The sequence below is a fragment of the Nyctibius grandis genome, chromosome 4, assembly GCF_013368605.1.
Source record: "Nyctibius grandis isolate bNycGra1 chromosome 4, bNycGra1.pri, whole genome shotgun sequence".
NCBI classification, from domain to species: domain Eukaryota; kingdom Metazoa; phylum Chordata; class Aves; order Nyctibiiformes; family Nyctibiidae; genus Nyctibius; species Nyctibius grandis.
The window spans coordinates 953473-969709 of NC_090661.1; the positions used below are offsets into that span (position 1 = coordinate 953473).

Consider the following 16237-nt stretch of genomic DNA (forward strand, 5'->3'; position numbering starts at 1 on the left):
TGGGTTTATAGGGAGACTCCATCCCTGGTGCATGGACAGACATGTCCTTGATGGAGTGGCTGGGGACCAGTCTGCCAGTTTATAAGGGGGAAACTGAGGCATGGTCTTATGTGAGGCTGGGTGTCCATGCTGGCAGAAGGTGCTGCTGTTCGTTCCTTGTGTCCTTCATAGCACCTACTTAGGACAGAATAAAACATTTTTTTCTGACAAAAAGAGCAGCTGGGGGTGGCTTTCACAGCCTCCCCACCCGCCTGCCCTGAGCTGTCACAGTGTGACAGGGGAAGCAGGACACTCTGCAAGCTGTGCATCCAAGCAAAAAAGGGTTGTTCAAAACCACTGATCACACCAGACACTCTCCAAAGGTGCTCTTAAGCATTCGCTGTCCATCACTTTGACATATAACCCTTCCTGCTTTCCACGAGGGTGACAAATGACTCTGTCCTTTGTCATCTTTTCTTTCTTGCAGTGACAGGAGATGACTTCTTTGGATATGGTGAGGTATTACGGACCTTCCTTCTCCTCTGCTAGGAGGACAGTTCCTCTTATCCAAGAAAGCGATTGTGTCTAACGCTTATACCTGCCATCAGAAAAAAAAAAGGGTGCTTTTCTGCTAGCCTTTGCTCTCCAGGATCCACCGCTCCCCTGGAGACACTGTGGCACAGCAAAGCCAAGTCAGTTGGCCAGCCAGGAGCTGGCTTAGCAGGATGGGCTTTACAGCCGCTGTGTCTGCCAAGGGATGCACTAAGGGCAGAGTGGGAGCAGGCAGGCACCGAGGAACCGTGGGACTTGATGACAGTGAGCAAGGATTACTGCAGCCTCTGAGTTTGCAATGGAAGAGCTGTCCTAATTAGTGCTTTGCATGGCTGCTCTTTTTTGGAAGTCAAAAGCCTTATTTCACATTAGTTTAATCCATTCCAGGATTAAACTAGTTTAGGATTAAGGCACTGTTAGTCTGGAATAAGGGCTTCCACACTGAGAATTAAGACTCATCCTGCACTAACCCACAGGGAAAATCAAGATAATGAACATAAATTAACTGTTAAAGTGGATTAGATAAATGGCATTAAGCCCTGTGGGAAGGCAGGCAGCCTGCAGTCACAATTCGATCCTGCTCTCTTTGCTGCTCAGGTAGTTTAAACATAAATAAATTAAGGGTATTCTGTCCACACAGGGTTTCAGTACAGTTTAATGCACTTCAGGGCCTCCTTTAGCTAATTTGAGTTGATTTCTTGGAGTAAAAGGGCTCTAATAAAAGTGGTTCCACTGTGCCAGCTCCTTGCTGAGTGAAAGGCTGTGACAGCAGCGAGTGTGCCAGCAGTTAGGTTGTAGGCACCAACCACCAGACCACAAGAGCTGTGACCAGGTGATAGAAACCACTGAGCAAACACACTGTCAAGACATGTGGGCTTCAAAACACTGGTGGGGTAGTTTTGTCCCAGTTTACTGCACTGGATAACATCTTCCTTGTCTGAATTTCCCAGCAGATGAGGGCATTGCCAAATGAGCTCTTCTTGACCTGAGGGATGTGCAGCTGTGGTTGTGCCCACCTGAGTCCGACACAAACTGCTCCTGAAGGAAGGCAGAAATACCGGCGGAGTCGAAGGCATGTGAGTACCCACTCCAGTGCTGGTGGCTGAGAGCGCCAGCTTTGCAGAAAGACCTGGCCCCATTCAGGGCAGATAGAAGTGTCTCTCCTGTGCTATGTAGGATGGAGCTTTGTCTTTTCATACTGATTTAAGTGCATGTCAAAGCTGGGTCAGTGGAACAGGGAGATGACTAGACAAATCCATGGGTGTTGGGATCAACATGAGGATGGCAAACCTACACTGGGGATGGGAGAGAGGGGTAATACAACTCAGTAGCTACTTAAGGCATGGCTTTCTTGCTGATTTTAGAAAAGACTTGGAAACCATACCGCTGGAGATAGTATTTGGCAAGCCAGATTGCCAGCAAAGTGCTTAAACCAAGGTAATTTTCTCCTACTCATGTATGAAATTGTGCAGCCCGAGGCAGCTGGGTAAAACAGACTGTGTGGATCAACTGCTCTTAATCCACTCCGGGGAAAGGACAGTATCTACATCTGACTACGTCCCCGTGGCTGGAAACAGGGCTCTGGCTTTTCCATGCTGCCCATGCTGAGAGTTAATCATGTCCTTTTTCAAAAAAGAGTAAGGGAATTGAGGGGAGCGAGGGCAGGGGGGTTGGAGAGAGGATTTCTTCCACAAGTCTCTTAATAGATTAGATGAAACTGATAGCTGGAGCCTATAAACAGCTCTGAGAAGCTTCTTGTCTTATAAAAAGCTGCCAATAATGTAGTTTTCCCCCTCCGTGTAGTGTAAATGATCCTTTCCTGCTATGCCTTCTCTTCCCACTGCCTTCCATAAACACCAGGCTGATCTGAATGGGTAGCTGGCCCTTAACAGCTGATCTGAGGTTCGGTAGCACTCTGCTAGACTGCTCCGAGCTCGTTTCCATCTGCGCAGGGGTGAATGCAGGGATGTGCCTTCACCATGGCACGGGGTGCAGGGGGCACGTATACAGGGGTCAGACAGGGACATCGTGGCTCCCCACACCAGTCACCCCAGTCATTGATCAGTAAAAAAGGCACAGAAAGTGGTGTCAGAGCCGAGAAACTGCAGTTTCCTTTTTTTTCCCCTCTCATTTTCAACAGTACGACATCCTAACCCCCGTGTTCGGCCTGTGACCTGCTACACCACCTCTGTTCCTCAGTCCTGCATTTCTGCAGTTGACTATTCCTGCCTCATCACAGGACACATGCAAAATTCCTTTCAAATTGCATCCTGTATTTGGCAGTTTCTCCAACTTATCAGGACTATTTTTAATTCTTACTCTGTGCTCTCAGATGCTCACAGCCTCGCCTGTCTTGGTAGTATCTTCAAATTTAATTAGTGAACTCTCTGGACTCTCACTCAGGTCAGTTATGTAAACACTAAATACTGCCAGATTCCGCACAGATCTTGGAATACAATTTTCCAGTTATTCACCCAACTTGTAATAATTTCACCTAGTCTTTCCTCTTACATTGCTTAAAAGATTGCTGTATGAGAGTGCAGCTCGAGCTGAAGTTGAGATACGTGATATTTACTATTTCTCCCCATATCTACAAGTGCTTCTAGGTCTCAAACTGAAACAAACAAGCTCTGTTACTTTCTAGGGGTTGAAGCAACTCAGGTTGCTCTTTAGTGCCCTGATTTTTTGTCTCTCTCTGTTTAAAAATAGGCAGTGTTTGCCATTCTATGGGCTCCTGGAGACTTCACAGTCCTTCAGATGCTTTTGGAGATCAAAGCTAACGGCACGGATTTCTCTGATCACTGCTCATGTCACTGCTTTGAGTTTCCTGGGGAAATACCTTCAGGTCAGGCTGACTTAAAACCACCTTCTACTCCAACCTCTTGCTTACCTGTTAGTTGTTTTCCCCTCTTTGTGGGGGTCCAGCCAAGACCCAAGAGTCCTCTGATCTACCACAACATTTGCAATACAGGGCTTGTGGGGCCAGTGCCTCTGCTATTTCCAAGTCACGTCCAGGTGGTCAGGCTCATGCCAAGACAGACATTATATCCAACATACAGAAATCTCACCGTAGGACACCGAGTCCTCGGGTTTTATCTTCCTACTACGCCACTTTTACTATAGGAGTAACTCGATGGCCCAATATGTGCCATGCAAAAAAGTCAAGCACGTCATAAGTCCAAATAAAAGAACAAAATATAAAACCAAAGAAAAAAACCTAAACAAACCAACCCTAAAACATCCCACTGCAAAGTCTTTTGTTTCTATCATCATTTTTAGCTTTGAAGGAAATGTTGGGTCTTTATCACTGACAGAGCCACTGACAGCAGCTTTGGGGTAGGAAGCACAGAACACACCAACAGTTTGCTGCTGTACCTGGTTCAGGTTGGACATTAGGAAGCATTTCTTCTCAGCAAGGGTCATTAGCCATTGGAAGGGGCTGCCCAGGGAGGTGGTGGAGTCACCATCTCTGGAGGGGTTTAAGAAAAGACTGGCCATGGCACTTAGTGCCCTGGTCTAGTTGCCATGGTGGTGTCAGGGCAATGGTTGGACTCGATGAGCCCAGAGGGCTCTTCCAACCTGGTTGATTCTGTGATTCTGTGGAGCAGGGGGGCTAATCAGAGAAGACATTTTAGCCGTGTCAGTGTCCAGTTGCTCTTTTCCTCCTGCTCTAATCCCGGGAGAAGGAGCCTGCTCCGCTGGAGGTGGAGGCCGGGCTAAATTAGGCAGCGAAGGGCAAGGAGTTAATCCCCGGCGGGGGTTTTCGGTAAAGCCCCGTACTGACAGCGCTCGCCTGGGCCACGGGAAGAGCCCGGGGACGAGCAGGGGTCGGTCCCACGAAGAGCATCCCCCAGGAGGGGCTCCTCTAGGGCTGGACGTGCCGCCGCGACGCGCCCCTCGGCTCCGGGCCGGCGGCGGGTGCGGGTCCCCCGCGGCGGCAGCTCCCCCGGGGCCCGGCGGGGTGGGGAGCGGGGCCGGGACACCGGCAACCTGCCCTCCACCGCCCCATAAGCCGCTTGGTGACCCAGTTGGAGCCGCGGGGGCCGGGTGGGGCTGCTCGGGGCGGCCGAGGCTCCTCCCCGCCCCGCTCGGCGGAAAGTTGGGGGCCGGCCGGGCGGCCGGAGCCTCGCCGCGGGGCTGAGCGCGGCGGCGGCGGAGCCGGGGCCCGGCGGCGAGGGAGCGCCCATGCCCCGGGCTGCCGGGGCAGCGCCGCGGCGCCATGGGGAACGGCAGCGCCGGGGCCGCGCCCTGCAACGGCACCGCACCGCCACCGGCACCGGCACCGGCCCCGCCGGGGGGCCACAACATCGCCGCCCTCGTGCTGGGCATCCTCCTCATCCTCTTCATCGTGGCAGGCAACGGGCTCGTGTGCCTCAGCGTCTGCACGGAGCGGGCGCTGAAGACCACCACCAACTACTTCATCGTCAGCCTCGCCGTGGCCGACCTGCTGCTCGCTGTCCTCGTCCTGCCCCTCTACGTCTACTCCGAGGTGAGGCTGCCCGGGGGCTGCGGGGGCACCGGCGGGGCTGGGGCTGGGGGCTTTTGTGCCCGGGGATCCGGAAAGTTACAGGGCTGCGGGATGGGATCGGCCAGAGACCAAGTGTCGAGAGTTGAAGCCCCTCTCCCGGTTTGTTCCCCACCTCCATCCCTCCGGTTCGGAGTGCCGCCGCCGCCGCCGCTGCCCGGCCCCTCGGGCCACCCCTGCCCTCCTGCTCCGGCCCCCGCCCCGCTGCAGGCTGCTTGTGCCGCTTTCACATCGCCGCCGCTTTTCCCTCTTGAGTCTCCCGTGGCATCGCTGCTGCCGGCAGCGCAAAACCGCCGCAGGACCACGAGTGATGGGAGCGGCAGGCGGCCTGGGGCAAGTTCATGGGCTCCCCCGTCCTCCTCCCGGGCGAGTGCCGGGCTGGAAATGCACTGAGTGGAGATGCATCAAATGCACCGAGCAGGGATGCACCGGGGGGTCAGCAGCTCTGGGGAGCCTTTGCGTTGCACAGTTCCTAGATTGCCATCAATAAATGGTTAGAAAGTGGTAGAGAGCTCCCGTGCTGTGCTCTGTGTGGCGTAAGGTGAGCAGGTTTTGGTGAAAAAGGAGATCTTTAGCCAGGAAAGAGGTTTCCCTGTCCAGTTGAGTAGGGGAAGCTGGCTTTTTAGGGAGCTAGGTGGGATTGGGTGACCTTATGCCAAGGTGGCTTTGGTCGGCTTGCTTCAGGGCTCCTCCTGGCAGGTTCTCTGACCCTGCGTGCGGTGGTGGCCGTGGAGAGCCACCCTGGGGGACGTGGGGTCAGGCTTTCTGTTCACCTCCAAAACCTATTCACCTCTGGGACTGTGACAGCTGAGGGAAAGAGAAACGGGAGCTCCCGCAGTTGAGTGGTTTTGCATCTCTCTGCCTCTCTGTAAAAGCGAGATGAATGTGTACTGCCGGGGGATTGATAATGCCCTGAGATTGTGGGGGGGGTTTGTTGGGCTGGGGTGAGGAGGCTCGCTAGAGCCTGCCGTTAGTACCAGCCAGCGGCTCTTTCCCTGCTCAAGTGGATGAAAGCACCCACAGGCCAAAGTAGTGGTTGTTTTGCACCTGCCTTTGCGGCAGCTGGTGGTGTGGAAGAAAGAGGAGTCCTCTTCTGTCCAGATGTGGGGAGAGCCAGGACGCAACCTTGTGCACGGTGGGCAGCCCCAGCCAGCTGGGACTGAGACTGGGCAGGAGGGGGGTGTCAGATGAACCTTGTGTTTCCTGATAGCCACGGGATTTGTGAGGTGGTGGCTGAAGTGCTTCCTCAGGGAGTGACACCCATGGGGCTGTCCCCATGGGTGAGACCGAATGGTGTTCCCATCCTGGAAGGCTAACACAGAGCACAGCAGCGGTGTTCAGGCCTTGGCAGCTCCCCTCCTCTCCCACGCCAGGGCTGCCACTCAGCGCATGAATGGGATGGGCCTGTATTTTCGTAAGCGAGGCAGGCTGTGGATTAGAGCTTAGCATGCTTTTAGCCTCTCTACCTGGTCCTAGGATTTTGCAGGGCATTGTGACCTCTCTGGAGACAGAGGTATTCTGGAGGGACAGGTTCAGCAGGGGACCCATGAGAAAAACCAGTGAAGAACAGCAGCGTTAGATTCCCCTCTTTCCCCTGCACTGACAGGAGCCCCCCTCCCCATGCCGTTTGTTTTTAGTGGTTTTGCTTTTCCCTCCTTAACTCCATTTTGGTGTTAGAAAGCCTCTGTCTTCATGATGCTTCTCAGCTACTTCTTGCTAATTGGAATGCCCTTTTCTTTTCTTGCCCTTTCTGTTGTCTCTCCCTGGCTCCAGTTCCTTATCCTGTGGGCAGACACACACACCCGTGTGGTTTCCTCTAACCCGCAGGCTTGAGTTTTGCTGGCACATGTAAAATGCTAGTTAGCACACTCTGAGGTACCTCTGACAATGCTTCCAACTGGGAGTGAGCATTGTGGGGCTTTCCTTGGGGACCGCAGACATCCCACACGTTCTGGGTGCGCAGGCAGTGGGAGTTCAGCCCTGTATGAACTTTAACAACCTGGTGCCTTAGCTATGATCATACCTGATGTGTTCACTTTCATAGCTGGTCGTAAACATCAGTTACGTGGTGTCATTCTTCCATGTCTCGGCACCCAGGATATTAAACAAGAGGGAATGAAGGTGGCATGTGACAGAACTGTCCTTCCCTCCATCTTCTGCAGCTCCTGCAACAAGGCAGGCCTTCAGGGGTGGAAGAGTCCCTGTAAAAAGAGCATGCACTGGGATCAGCACTGCTCCCACGCAGCGTCCTGCTCAGAGCGGGTGTGGAAGGTGCGGTGCAGGTATGGAGAGAAAGGCAGCCTTGTGCAGCAGTCACAGGCTCCTCGAGCAGGCAGTGGGGTTTGGACGTGTAGGGGAGCGTAGGCTGTTGTGTGTGGTGAAGCAGTACCCGTTCTGTGCCTGGAAGTTTCTCTGTGGCTTCAGAGCCTGTAGTGCCCGTGTCCATTTTTAATAATCTCTTCTATTTGGTGCAGGATTTGCAGCTCATTTTGTTCTGAAATATGCTAAGGAAAAGTGAGAGTAGCCATTGAGTCAGTGCCAGGGGAGAGAATTTTTGTATTTTTTTTTTCTTCTTTTCTTGGAGGCAAAAGTGAAAATTGTAGATAAGAATAAGATGCTCAGACCAGGGGGGTGCAGAGTATAGTGATTGCTGCTGTTTAGCTTGATTTCAACTTGCATTCTGTATCGTTGCATTTAGCCACTGAAAATGTGGCATGGATGGTCCTGAGTGTTCAGTTCAACCTTTATTCTTGGTGTGAGGTTTTTTGTTTGGTTCGGTTTTTTTAACTTTAGTACAGCTCTTGACTTTGAGGGCTTATTGGAAAACTTGGAAACAGCTGAGAGTGTGTTTTTTGCTTCTTGTTTAGCAGGAACAGAACAATAAACTCTGACCACTTCCTTAATTCAGCAGGAGAAGCTTGGTCATCTTGTGCTTCTTTCCTGCGAGGTGGCTCCTTGTGTTAGGTTTTTGGAAACATCCCTCCCCGTTAGGGCTTTGGAAGGATTGAAACTTCCTTCCTTTGGAAGGAAGCTGGAGGGATTGAAACTTTTGAGGTGACATCTGACATCCCCACAAAACAACAAATCTCCCATGAGCTTCAGTGGGGACGGGATTCCTTCCTGTGAGATGTGGATGATCCTTTGCTGCTGTTCACAGGAGCCTGAGCACAGTGGGAGAGGCCTTGATCTTCAGTGTTAGTTCTAGTTGTTAAGAAAGCTTATTCCGCTGCCTTAGCAGTATTTGGTGACACATACTCTCCTTTTGTACTTCTGAAAGAGCCAGCATGGCTTTTTGTCACAGCTAAACTCTCAGTCCGTGGTGAGGATTCAGAGGTCCTGGCTGTAGGAAGGCAAATGGTGTGTCAGTTCTCTCTGGTTGTCCCTAGTTTGTACCTGCAGGGTTGGAGGATTGCTGAGAGCAGGTGCTAGGCAAGGGGGAAATCGCTGTGTGCGGTCCCAGCTCTCTCTAGTGTTCACTGCATCGTTGGGAGTTCTTCAGGCTGTATTTCTTTACTCATTAGTTTGTCCTGTCAAATTTACCTGCCTTAGCAGCTCAAGTTAACACTCAGGGCCTTAATGAGAAAGGGTGTTTAAACTGATGTGATGAAGGTGGCCTTTGTAAATCCAGATGTTGCTGTCATGTGTCAGTTCTGAGCCTCCACAACCTGAAGTAACCAAGAAGCCCCCTATGGATGGGAAGGGAAGAAACATCAGCTTTCCACAGCCTTAAAGCATCCATGAACAGCTCCTGAGACTGTGGCCATGAATTCCTGCCAGAGCAGTGTTTACAGCCAGTTTCTCTTCTGCAGAAATGCACCATCTTTAAAGAAAACTGATGAACTTCTGCACCCTGATCATTCCTCGTTCTGTTTGGTGTGCTGGTTTGGATGGAGGTGGATTGGTGCTGTTTGCCATTTGTCTTGTGAGCTACTACTCAGGGGTGACTGAGCCAATGTGCAGGTACCAGTATGTACCCAGGCAAGTGTGGTGATGCAGATGTGTCCAGCGCTTTCCACTGAACTTGTCCAAACACGGCACAAAGACATGTTCTAGTGTTTGCCAGCTGCTAATTACCACACAGCAGGCTGCCCTGGTATGCAGAACACACATCTTCCAACCTCCTCGGGAATCTCAGGTCTTAGCAGTATGACAGGGAGAGAGAAAAATCCATGGGGAAGGTAGACAGCTCTTCTGCTGCAGCCTTGTCTTTCTGATGAGAGTGTGAAGTGCTCCCCAAGCAATCAATCCAGTGCCAGTAAGGCAAGGATGGTGGTAAGCAAGGGGGAAGGAGGTGGCCTGGGGCACTCCCAGGTGTCCACAGTAAGTCCCCAGGAGTAAAGCCCTGCTTTGTGTGAGGAGAGGCCAGGAGAAGATACCAGAGTCTGCCTGGAGCATTGATAGCACTGAAAATGGGGGTTATGGCTCCCCTGGGACAGTGAGGACACATGAGAAAGCAGAGCTACGAGGTGCTGTGGAGGTACTGCAGATGTCTTTAGGCTCGGAGTGGAGCTGCAGTGAGGGAGTTGCATGGCTACAAAGGCTCGTCTTTGTGTTTGACTGCTTCCTTTGCCCGCAGACCTGTGACAATGGCAGGAGCCACAGCAGCAGTTTATATAGTCCTTGTTAACTGGAGGCACTCCCAGCACTTAGGGCAGGCGTGAGGCTAAGCAACATCCACTCTTGTCCTCTGCTGTCGAGCACAGCTCCTACCTGCCTCGCTCTGCAGACTGGTCCTCTGACCAGCCCTCCCTAACCCGCTCTGGGTGCCTGCTCCGTGCCCGGCTCTGAGCCAGGAAGGTGCTGCAGAGCCCTGGAAGGCACCATTACATAAACATCTTTGCCGCTAAGATCTGGGTAATTGATTACGGAAAAGAGGAAACACTTTCTAGCAGATCTGCATATCTACCTGCTCCTCCTACGGGTCAGGGGAGATGCACCTTTCCAAGCAGGCACCCTGCCTCGCAGCCCCTCGGAGTCACAGAGCAGCCAGCACTAGTGACACGAGCTGTTTTCTTGGTGAGGGTGATGCTGTTCTGTACCACTGGCATCAAAAGATCTCTTTGTGCAGCATCTCCTGTGTATGTGTGCCTGCGATGCAGCTCATCTGATGAGAGACCAGACCTCTGCCCTCCTCCCAACTTTCTGTGGCTCTCTGTGAAAGCATGTCATCCTTTTTGCAGCAGTGTTCAAGATTACTCTTTCCTGGAATCTTACAGCTTTAGTGGAAATAGATGTTCTGCTAGACCTGACTGATGGCTGAGCCACACAATACTGGGGAGGTGATACAGGCCAGCCCTTAGAAACCACTGCTGAGGGGTTTATTTCAGTGGCCAATAATGCTGGGAGGTGTCTGAATTTTGTGCCCTCACAGTGTTTCAGATTGATGATCACACACTCCTCATTTCTGAAAAACCTTGACCTCAATGATTTAAGTCAAGAAAGGCCATTAGAGCAGACGGGAGGTCACCTTTGCCTTGTGTCCCACTCCCTCTCCCCTTGCAGGCTGCATTGTGTCTGCTGGAGAACGCAGCAGTCGTCACGGCTCAGGAAAAGAGGCCCAGAGTCAGGTTCTTGGGGGCATTTGGGCAATTCTTTGAGTCTGATGCTGGACTTTGCCCACTCACAAGGATTATTACTGTTCTGATTGGTGTCACGGCCTTCTCAGCAGGCCAGGGCTCTCCGGATTAGCACTTTCAGTCTCTCCACGCCGGGTGAGCCGGGGCCTCGCTGAGGGCAGGCGCTTGGTCGGGAATTCAGCCTGGCATCTCCTAATTCACTTTCAGGCTGCTGTTGCCTGGGGGTCTTATTTCAGATGCCATCACCACCAAAGACTGGAGGCTCACTTTGTGTGACCTGGTTCATTGCAGGGCTGGCAGGGGTGAGGCTGCCGTGTGGTGCTGTGCATGTGCGTGAGGCAGGACTGAGACAAGAGCTGTTCACCTAGGAAATAAGGCTCAAACCTTTTGCCCTGTCTTGGCTCATGCCCTGGCGGTGTCAGGGCTCTTCTGGCACTGGGCTTGTTTGCAAGAAGGCAGATTTTTTTCTTACAAATCATCTGTGCTTAGGAATAGGGACATCAGAATGGCCTGACTAGGAGGGCAGCCTGCAGGGGTGTTTGTTTGGGAAGTCAAGTCTGTCTCCTGCCATCCACCATCCTACAAAACCTTCTCCATAACCTCATTGTACTCTGTACGAAGCAGTTGGAGTTGTTCCTCCTCTGCTCATAGTGGTTGATCCAGAACCTAAGTGCTGTTTGTAGTGAGCTACTGGTGTCTTGTAGAGACCACGGTGCCTGCATGTGAATTTACTGGCATTGCCAGCCTGGGTCGGCGAAACAAGCACCTGGAATATCGCTTTGAAAGGGGTCTGGCTTGTGCCCAGAGCAGCAAACATTATCACCAGCCTATAACCCCTCCTCGTCTGCCACGAAGCGCTGAGGTTAAGGGCAGAGCGTGACCCTCCCTGCCACACACATAGTTTTCCATGTTCCTCCAAGAGGTGATGCCTGGAGGGTTCGAGTGTGGTGGTTAATACACCAAACCTCACCTGTTTAAGGCTCAGACTATATTCATGCCAGAGCTGAGCAGAGCATGTCATCAGCCTTAGAAAAGTCATAGCAGGTAGCTGGCTTGTGGGGTTGTATTTGCAGCTCTGTTTTATTTTGTTAAGGGAGCCGACTTGCCTGTAGAGCATCTGTTTTGCTGTGCAACGAGCTGCCTGTGGCTGCTCAGCACCAGCACTGCTGGTCATGCGTCGCTGGGGAAAACCAAGGGGCCCCGTGCTGGAAAAGTGAAGAATGCAAAAGACCTGATGGAAATGGAGTTGCTCTGGAGCACTTAAAGGAGCTTGAGCTGTTTATGCTCCCTGAAGCCTTACACTGTGTACCCTGATGGGCTAATCTTCTGCAGCCTCCTGTAATTAGGTACCACTCGATCATCTGACCCAGCAAAGCCAGCTACGCCTCTAATCCAAAGTCACTCACCCACCAGAGAGGGGCTTGGCACATTTTGCTAAGGTGGGCAGGGGAGAAACGCCGTATAATGGCAAGTCCCCTCCAGCACTTTCCCCAGAGTCAGTCCTGGGGGTTGGTGGGAGAAGGGAAGAGTTTGCAGCATTTTCTGAGTGCCCAACTTGAATCTCACGGCACAGGCTGTGTCCTCTGAAAGTGATGCACCCGAGAGCTCTTGTCCTCTCCAGAATCAATTAGTTCCCCAAAATCACAAACAGCTTTTGAAAACTGTAGCCCAGAATCAAATTTTCTCCTCTCATAATCTGAACTGAACTTGTCAGGATCCCAGTGAGCCTGGCAAAAATTTGAGGGGTTTTTTTTTCTGATTCAGCTCCCAAATTCAGTTTGGAGTGGCTGCTCTGTGCTAGAGAAAAGGCTGAGTGAAGCCTTCAGGGCTGAGTGCAGCCCTCCCCAGAGTGTCAGGCTCCCTCTCAAGGAGATGGCTCTATAAAAATAGCCAGTTTCTTCAGAGTCTGCTTTGTCTTTACCGCTCTGCTAATCATAATCCTGTGCGTGACATCATTACTGCCTGGTGTTAATCCCTGCAGAGCTGCCCGCCCCCTCGCACTTGCCCCACGTTACCCACGTGGCTGTTTGGGGTGCTGGGATGAATAAAACCTGAACCTGTTGTTAGCACCGATACACCAACAAATCTATACCCACGTTCTGACCCGTGCACAAGGCCAGCACAGTTAGACTGGATGAGCACTGGCTGACCATTACTAGAGGTTTGCTTCGGGGAGAGGCTGGGAGGTGCCACCCCTCTCTAAGTGGCTGGTTTTTGGGTTACTCAGACTAAACTACAGCCCTTTCCCCTCCTTCGCCTGTCTTAGACCCAAATACAGCAACAGTCTCATTATTTGTCGTCTTGGCTTTGTCCCATCGCTCCTCCCTGTGCACTGGCACGGGGGTTAAACTCCTCCCCGTGCCGGGTGCCAGGCATTTCGCTCGCTCTCCTGCGATGCTGAGTTGCTATTTTTTGGCCCCAGCTCTCACCTCTTAACAGCTGCCTCCCCAGGCTGGGCTGGATCTTTCTGGTACCAAAGCGCTTATTATGGAGCTAATCCAGGAACATGGAAAAGGAAAGCCCCTATATATGTACAATATGTGTAAATGTGTACTATATTATATGTCTTATATTACAGCAATATATAGAGAACTTATTAATATATGTATAATACATATAATTTTATACATGTGTATTCTATAAAGGGGGCACAGAGCTTTACAGGGAACGAGGCAGCCTTTCTGCCTCGCAACTGCTAAACCAGGCTGGAAGGGTCCAGCTTGAGCTGAGCAGCACTTTGAGCCCCTCTTTTACTGTCAGTAAAAAACAACCACCACCCGCTCTTGTTGTACTAAAATTAGAATTTTTATTAAAATGCTGTTTATGGTCTCGTCCCAGAGCGAGGAAAGGAAGCTGACACTCAGTGCGTCAGCCTTGGGTGCAAGAGGGTCTGGACAAGTGTTTGGTGCTGAAGAAGGGTTTAATGAAGCCTGACTTATTTCTGTGCTCCTTGAGCTTTTCCTTCCATTCCCATTTTCCAACAGCTGGGTTCACAGCACACTGCTGAGCAAACGGTCCTGCTCCACAAGCTGGTACCGATAAACTGCAAACCCTTGGGCATTTTCCTGAGGATTATTTGGGGTAGTGTAGATTTTTTTAACTGATATCTTCTCTATAGCTGCCCAGCACGACTTGGTGGCACTGCTGGTGTCTGTGGGTGCCACTCTCCAGCCAGGCCAGGGCCGCAGAGCCCTGAGTGAGCTGTGGGCGCTGGCGTGGGGCTAATTTGTGTGCGCCGAAGGAGAGCACTGTGCCACGGGCAGGACGGCTCCACTCCAGGCTGCTTGGTGGGAGGAAGACATGCGTGGCTGAGGTGCTCAGGCACGGAGTTTTTCGTGTCATTTTAAAGGCAGTGGGACGTGGCAACTGCTGACCCTGGGGATCTTTTCAGTTCCAGGGAGGCGTGTGGTCCCTCAGCACAGGGCTGTGCGATGCCCTGATGACCATGGACGTGATGCTGTGCACGGCCTCCATCTTCAACCTCTGTGCTATCAGCGTGGATCGGTAAGTGCCTTCCTCCTCCTCGTGCCAGAGGAGGGAGCGCTGTGTCCTGCCATCAAGCTGCTGCCATACACGCCCTTGCAAGTGTCCCATGCAGGGAGGCCGGAGCCCGTTCTCCCCTCAGGAGGGTGTTCTGCCCTGCCACCCTCCGCACCCCCACCTTTGTGTCCCATCAGCACCCTTGTGGTGGCCAAGCTGGAAGTGCAGTTGTGTGACAAGGCCAGAGCTGTCCCTTTGGGTGCTTTTCTTGGGGGGGAGGCTGCTTGTAGCCCAGGCCTTGGCCACGTAAGTGAATTAAGGGGACAGGGGAGGACAGTGGCAAGTAGCTTTGGGACCACTCACTTATGTTCCCAGTGGTGACACCACCACACCAAGGCTGACTCACCTGGGGCCTCTGTTGGCAGGTTTATTGCTGTTTCCATCCCACTGAACTACAACCGGCGACAAATCGACCTGCGGCAGCTGATCCTTATCTCCACCACCTGGATATTCGCCTTTGCTGTAGCGTCCCCAGTCATATTTGGGCTCAACAATGTCCCGAACCGGGACCCCAGCTCGTGTCGGCTGGAGGATGACAACTATGTCGTGTACTCCTCCATCTGCTCCTTCTTCATCCCCTGCCCCGTCATGCTGGTGCTCTACTGTGCCATGTTCCAAGGACTCAAGCGCTGGGAGGAAGCCAGGAAGGCCAAGCTAAGGGGTGGCATCTACGGGGCCAACAGGAAGCTCTATCACCCCTCAACCTTTATTGAGAGAGACCAGACCGGGCTGGAGCCAGAGGAGTGCAGCCCGTACGCCCGCTCTGACCACCCTGGGGACTATGTGACGGACAATGGGATCCAGACTGTCTCCTACCCACATCTCAAGTACTCACACCCAGGACACAGTCAGAAGCGGGCCAAGATCAACGGCCGGGAGCGGAAGGCCATGCGGGTGCTGCCCGTCGTCGTCGGTGAGTAGCGGGCAGGGAAGGGTGGGCAAGGCAGGGCTCAGCCTGGCTGGGCTTGTCTGAACCTGGCGAAGGGAGCACACGCTCTGCAGCCTCCCCTGCCAGGAGCCAGACTGCCCAGGCACAGGTGCTCGGGCAGCAATGAGAGATGTCATGCCCACAGCCATGCTTCCTCCTTGCTGGAGGAGGTGAGGGTGAGATGTTCCACCTCCCCAGCGCCATGGCGTTGGTCCCCTCCCTCTCCATCACGTGTGGACTCAGTTTAACACCCACCCTCCCTTGTTCCCGTGGAACAGCCTGGTTGTGGCTTAAGGCCTGCTGTACCCATCTCTCCTTGTGAGAGGACGTTCAGCCAGTGAAGATCTCAGTATCCCTCTGAGGCAGAGTGATGCCAACAGACCCCACCCTTGGGAAGGACCGTGGGTGCGGTGTTTATAATCCAGCCTTTTCCTCAAGGGAAACCCCTGACTCCTGGTATCTTAAATGCGAATCCAAAACGATACATAACTTAAGACTTTTCACCAATGTTTAGGACGAGAAGGACAGCCTATACTTTTTGTCTGGGCACAAGCACATCTGTTGCCTTCTCCCTCAGCACTCTGAGCTGTCGCCATTCCCGTTCAGCCCAGGCCACATTCGTTAAATTAACCCCTTTTTAACACTCCCCTCCCTTTCTCTCTTTAATGTCCTCCCGGCAGGTGCTTTCCTCTTCTGCTGGACACCTTTTTTTGTGGTCCACATTACCAGGGCTCTCTGCAAGTCCTGCACCATTCCCTCTCAAGTCACCAGCACTGTCACTTGGCTGGGGTACGTCAACAGTGCTCTCAACCCCATCATTTACACTGTTTTCAACACCGAGTTCAGGAACTTCTTCCGCAAAGTCTTGCACTTCTTCTGCTGAGCCCACCGGGGAGAAGGAACGCCCAGGCTACTTTTTGTGTAGTTCATTAAAGATCTATTTCTGCCTACGGTCTGCTGTCGTTGTTGGGAGGAGGGAAGGAGGAGAGAGGGCAGCTGAAGGGTGCTGGTTCCCAGCCCTTTGCGGTAAGGAGTTACGGGTGAGTAGGGGTGGATACAGCTCAGCTACTCTCCCCACTGGAAACCGCAGGCGCAGCCGCTGCTTTGACACTTTAGTGCTTGACATGAGCAGCAAGA

The 16237-nt window shown here is 52.6% G+C and overlaps 1 protein-coding gene across 1 annotated transcript; it reads left to right on the forward strand.

Annotated features, from left to right (window-relative positions):
- Positions 1–4750: 4750 nt before the first annotated feature.
- On the forward strand, positions 4751–15998 carry DRD4 (dopamine receptor D4). The gene is made up of 4 exons (XM_068397769.1): positions 4751–5020; positions 14024–14136; positions 14538–15085; positions 15781–15998. Exons 1-4 carry the CDS (start codon positions 4751–4753, stop codon positions 15981–15983), a joined length of 1134 nt encoding a protein of 377 aa, XP_068253870.1. The 3' UTR covers positions 15984–15998.
- Positions 15999–16237: the final 239 nt, after the last annotated feature.

Excerpts from the sequence above, each read along its gene's own strand:
- DRD4 (XM_068397769.1), top strand. The coding sequence starts at position 4,751 with ATGGGGAACGGCAGCGCCGGGGCCGCGCCCTGCAACGGCACCGCACCG. Across the intron at positions 14,137-14,537 it reads TGTGCTATCAGCGTGGATCG|GTTTATTGCTGTTTCCATCC; the intron begins GTAAGTGCCTTC and ends CTCTGTTGGCAG. Across the intron at positions 15,086-15,780 it reads GGTGCTGCCCGTCGTCGTCG|GTGCTTTCCTCTTCTGCTGG; the intron begins GTGAGTAGCGGG and ends TCCTCCCGGCAG.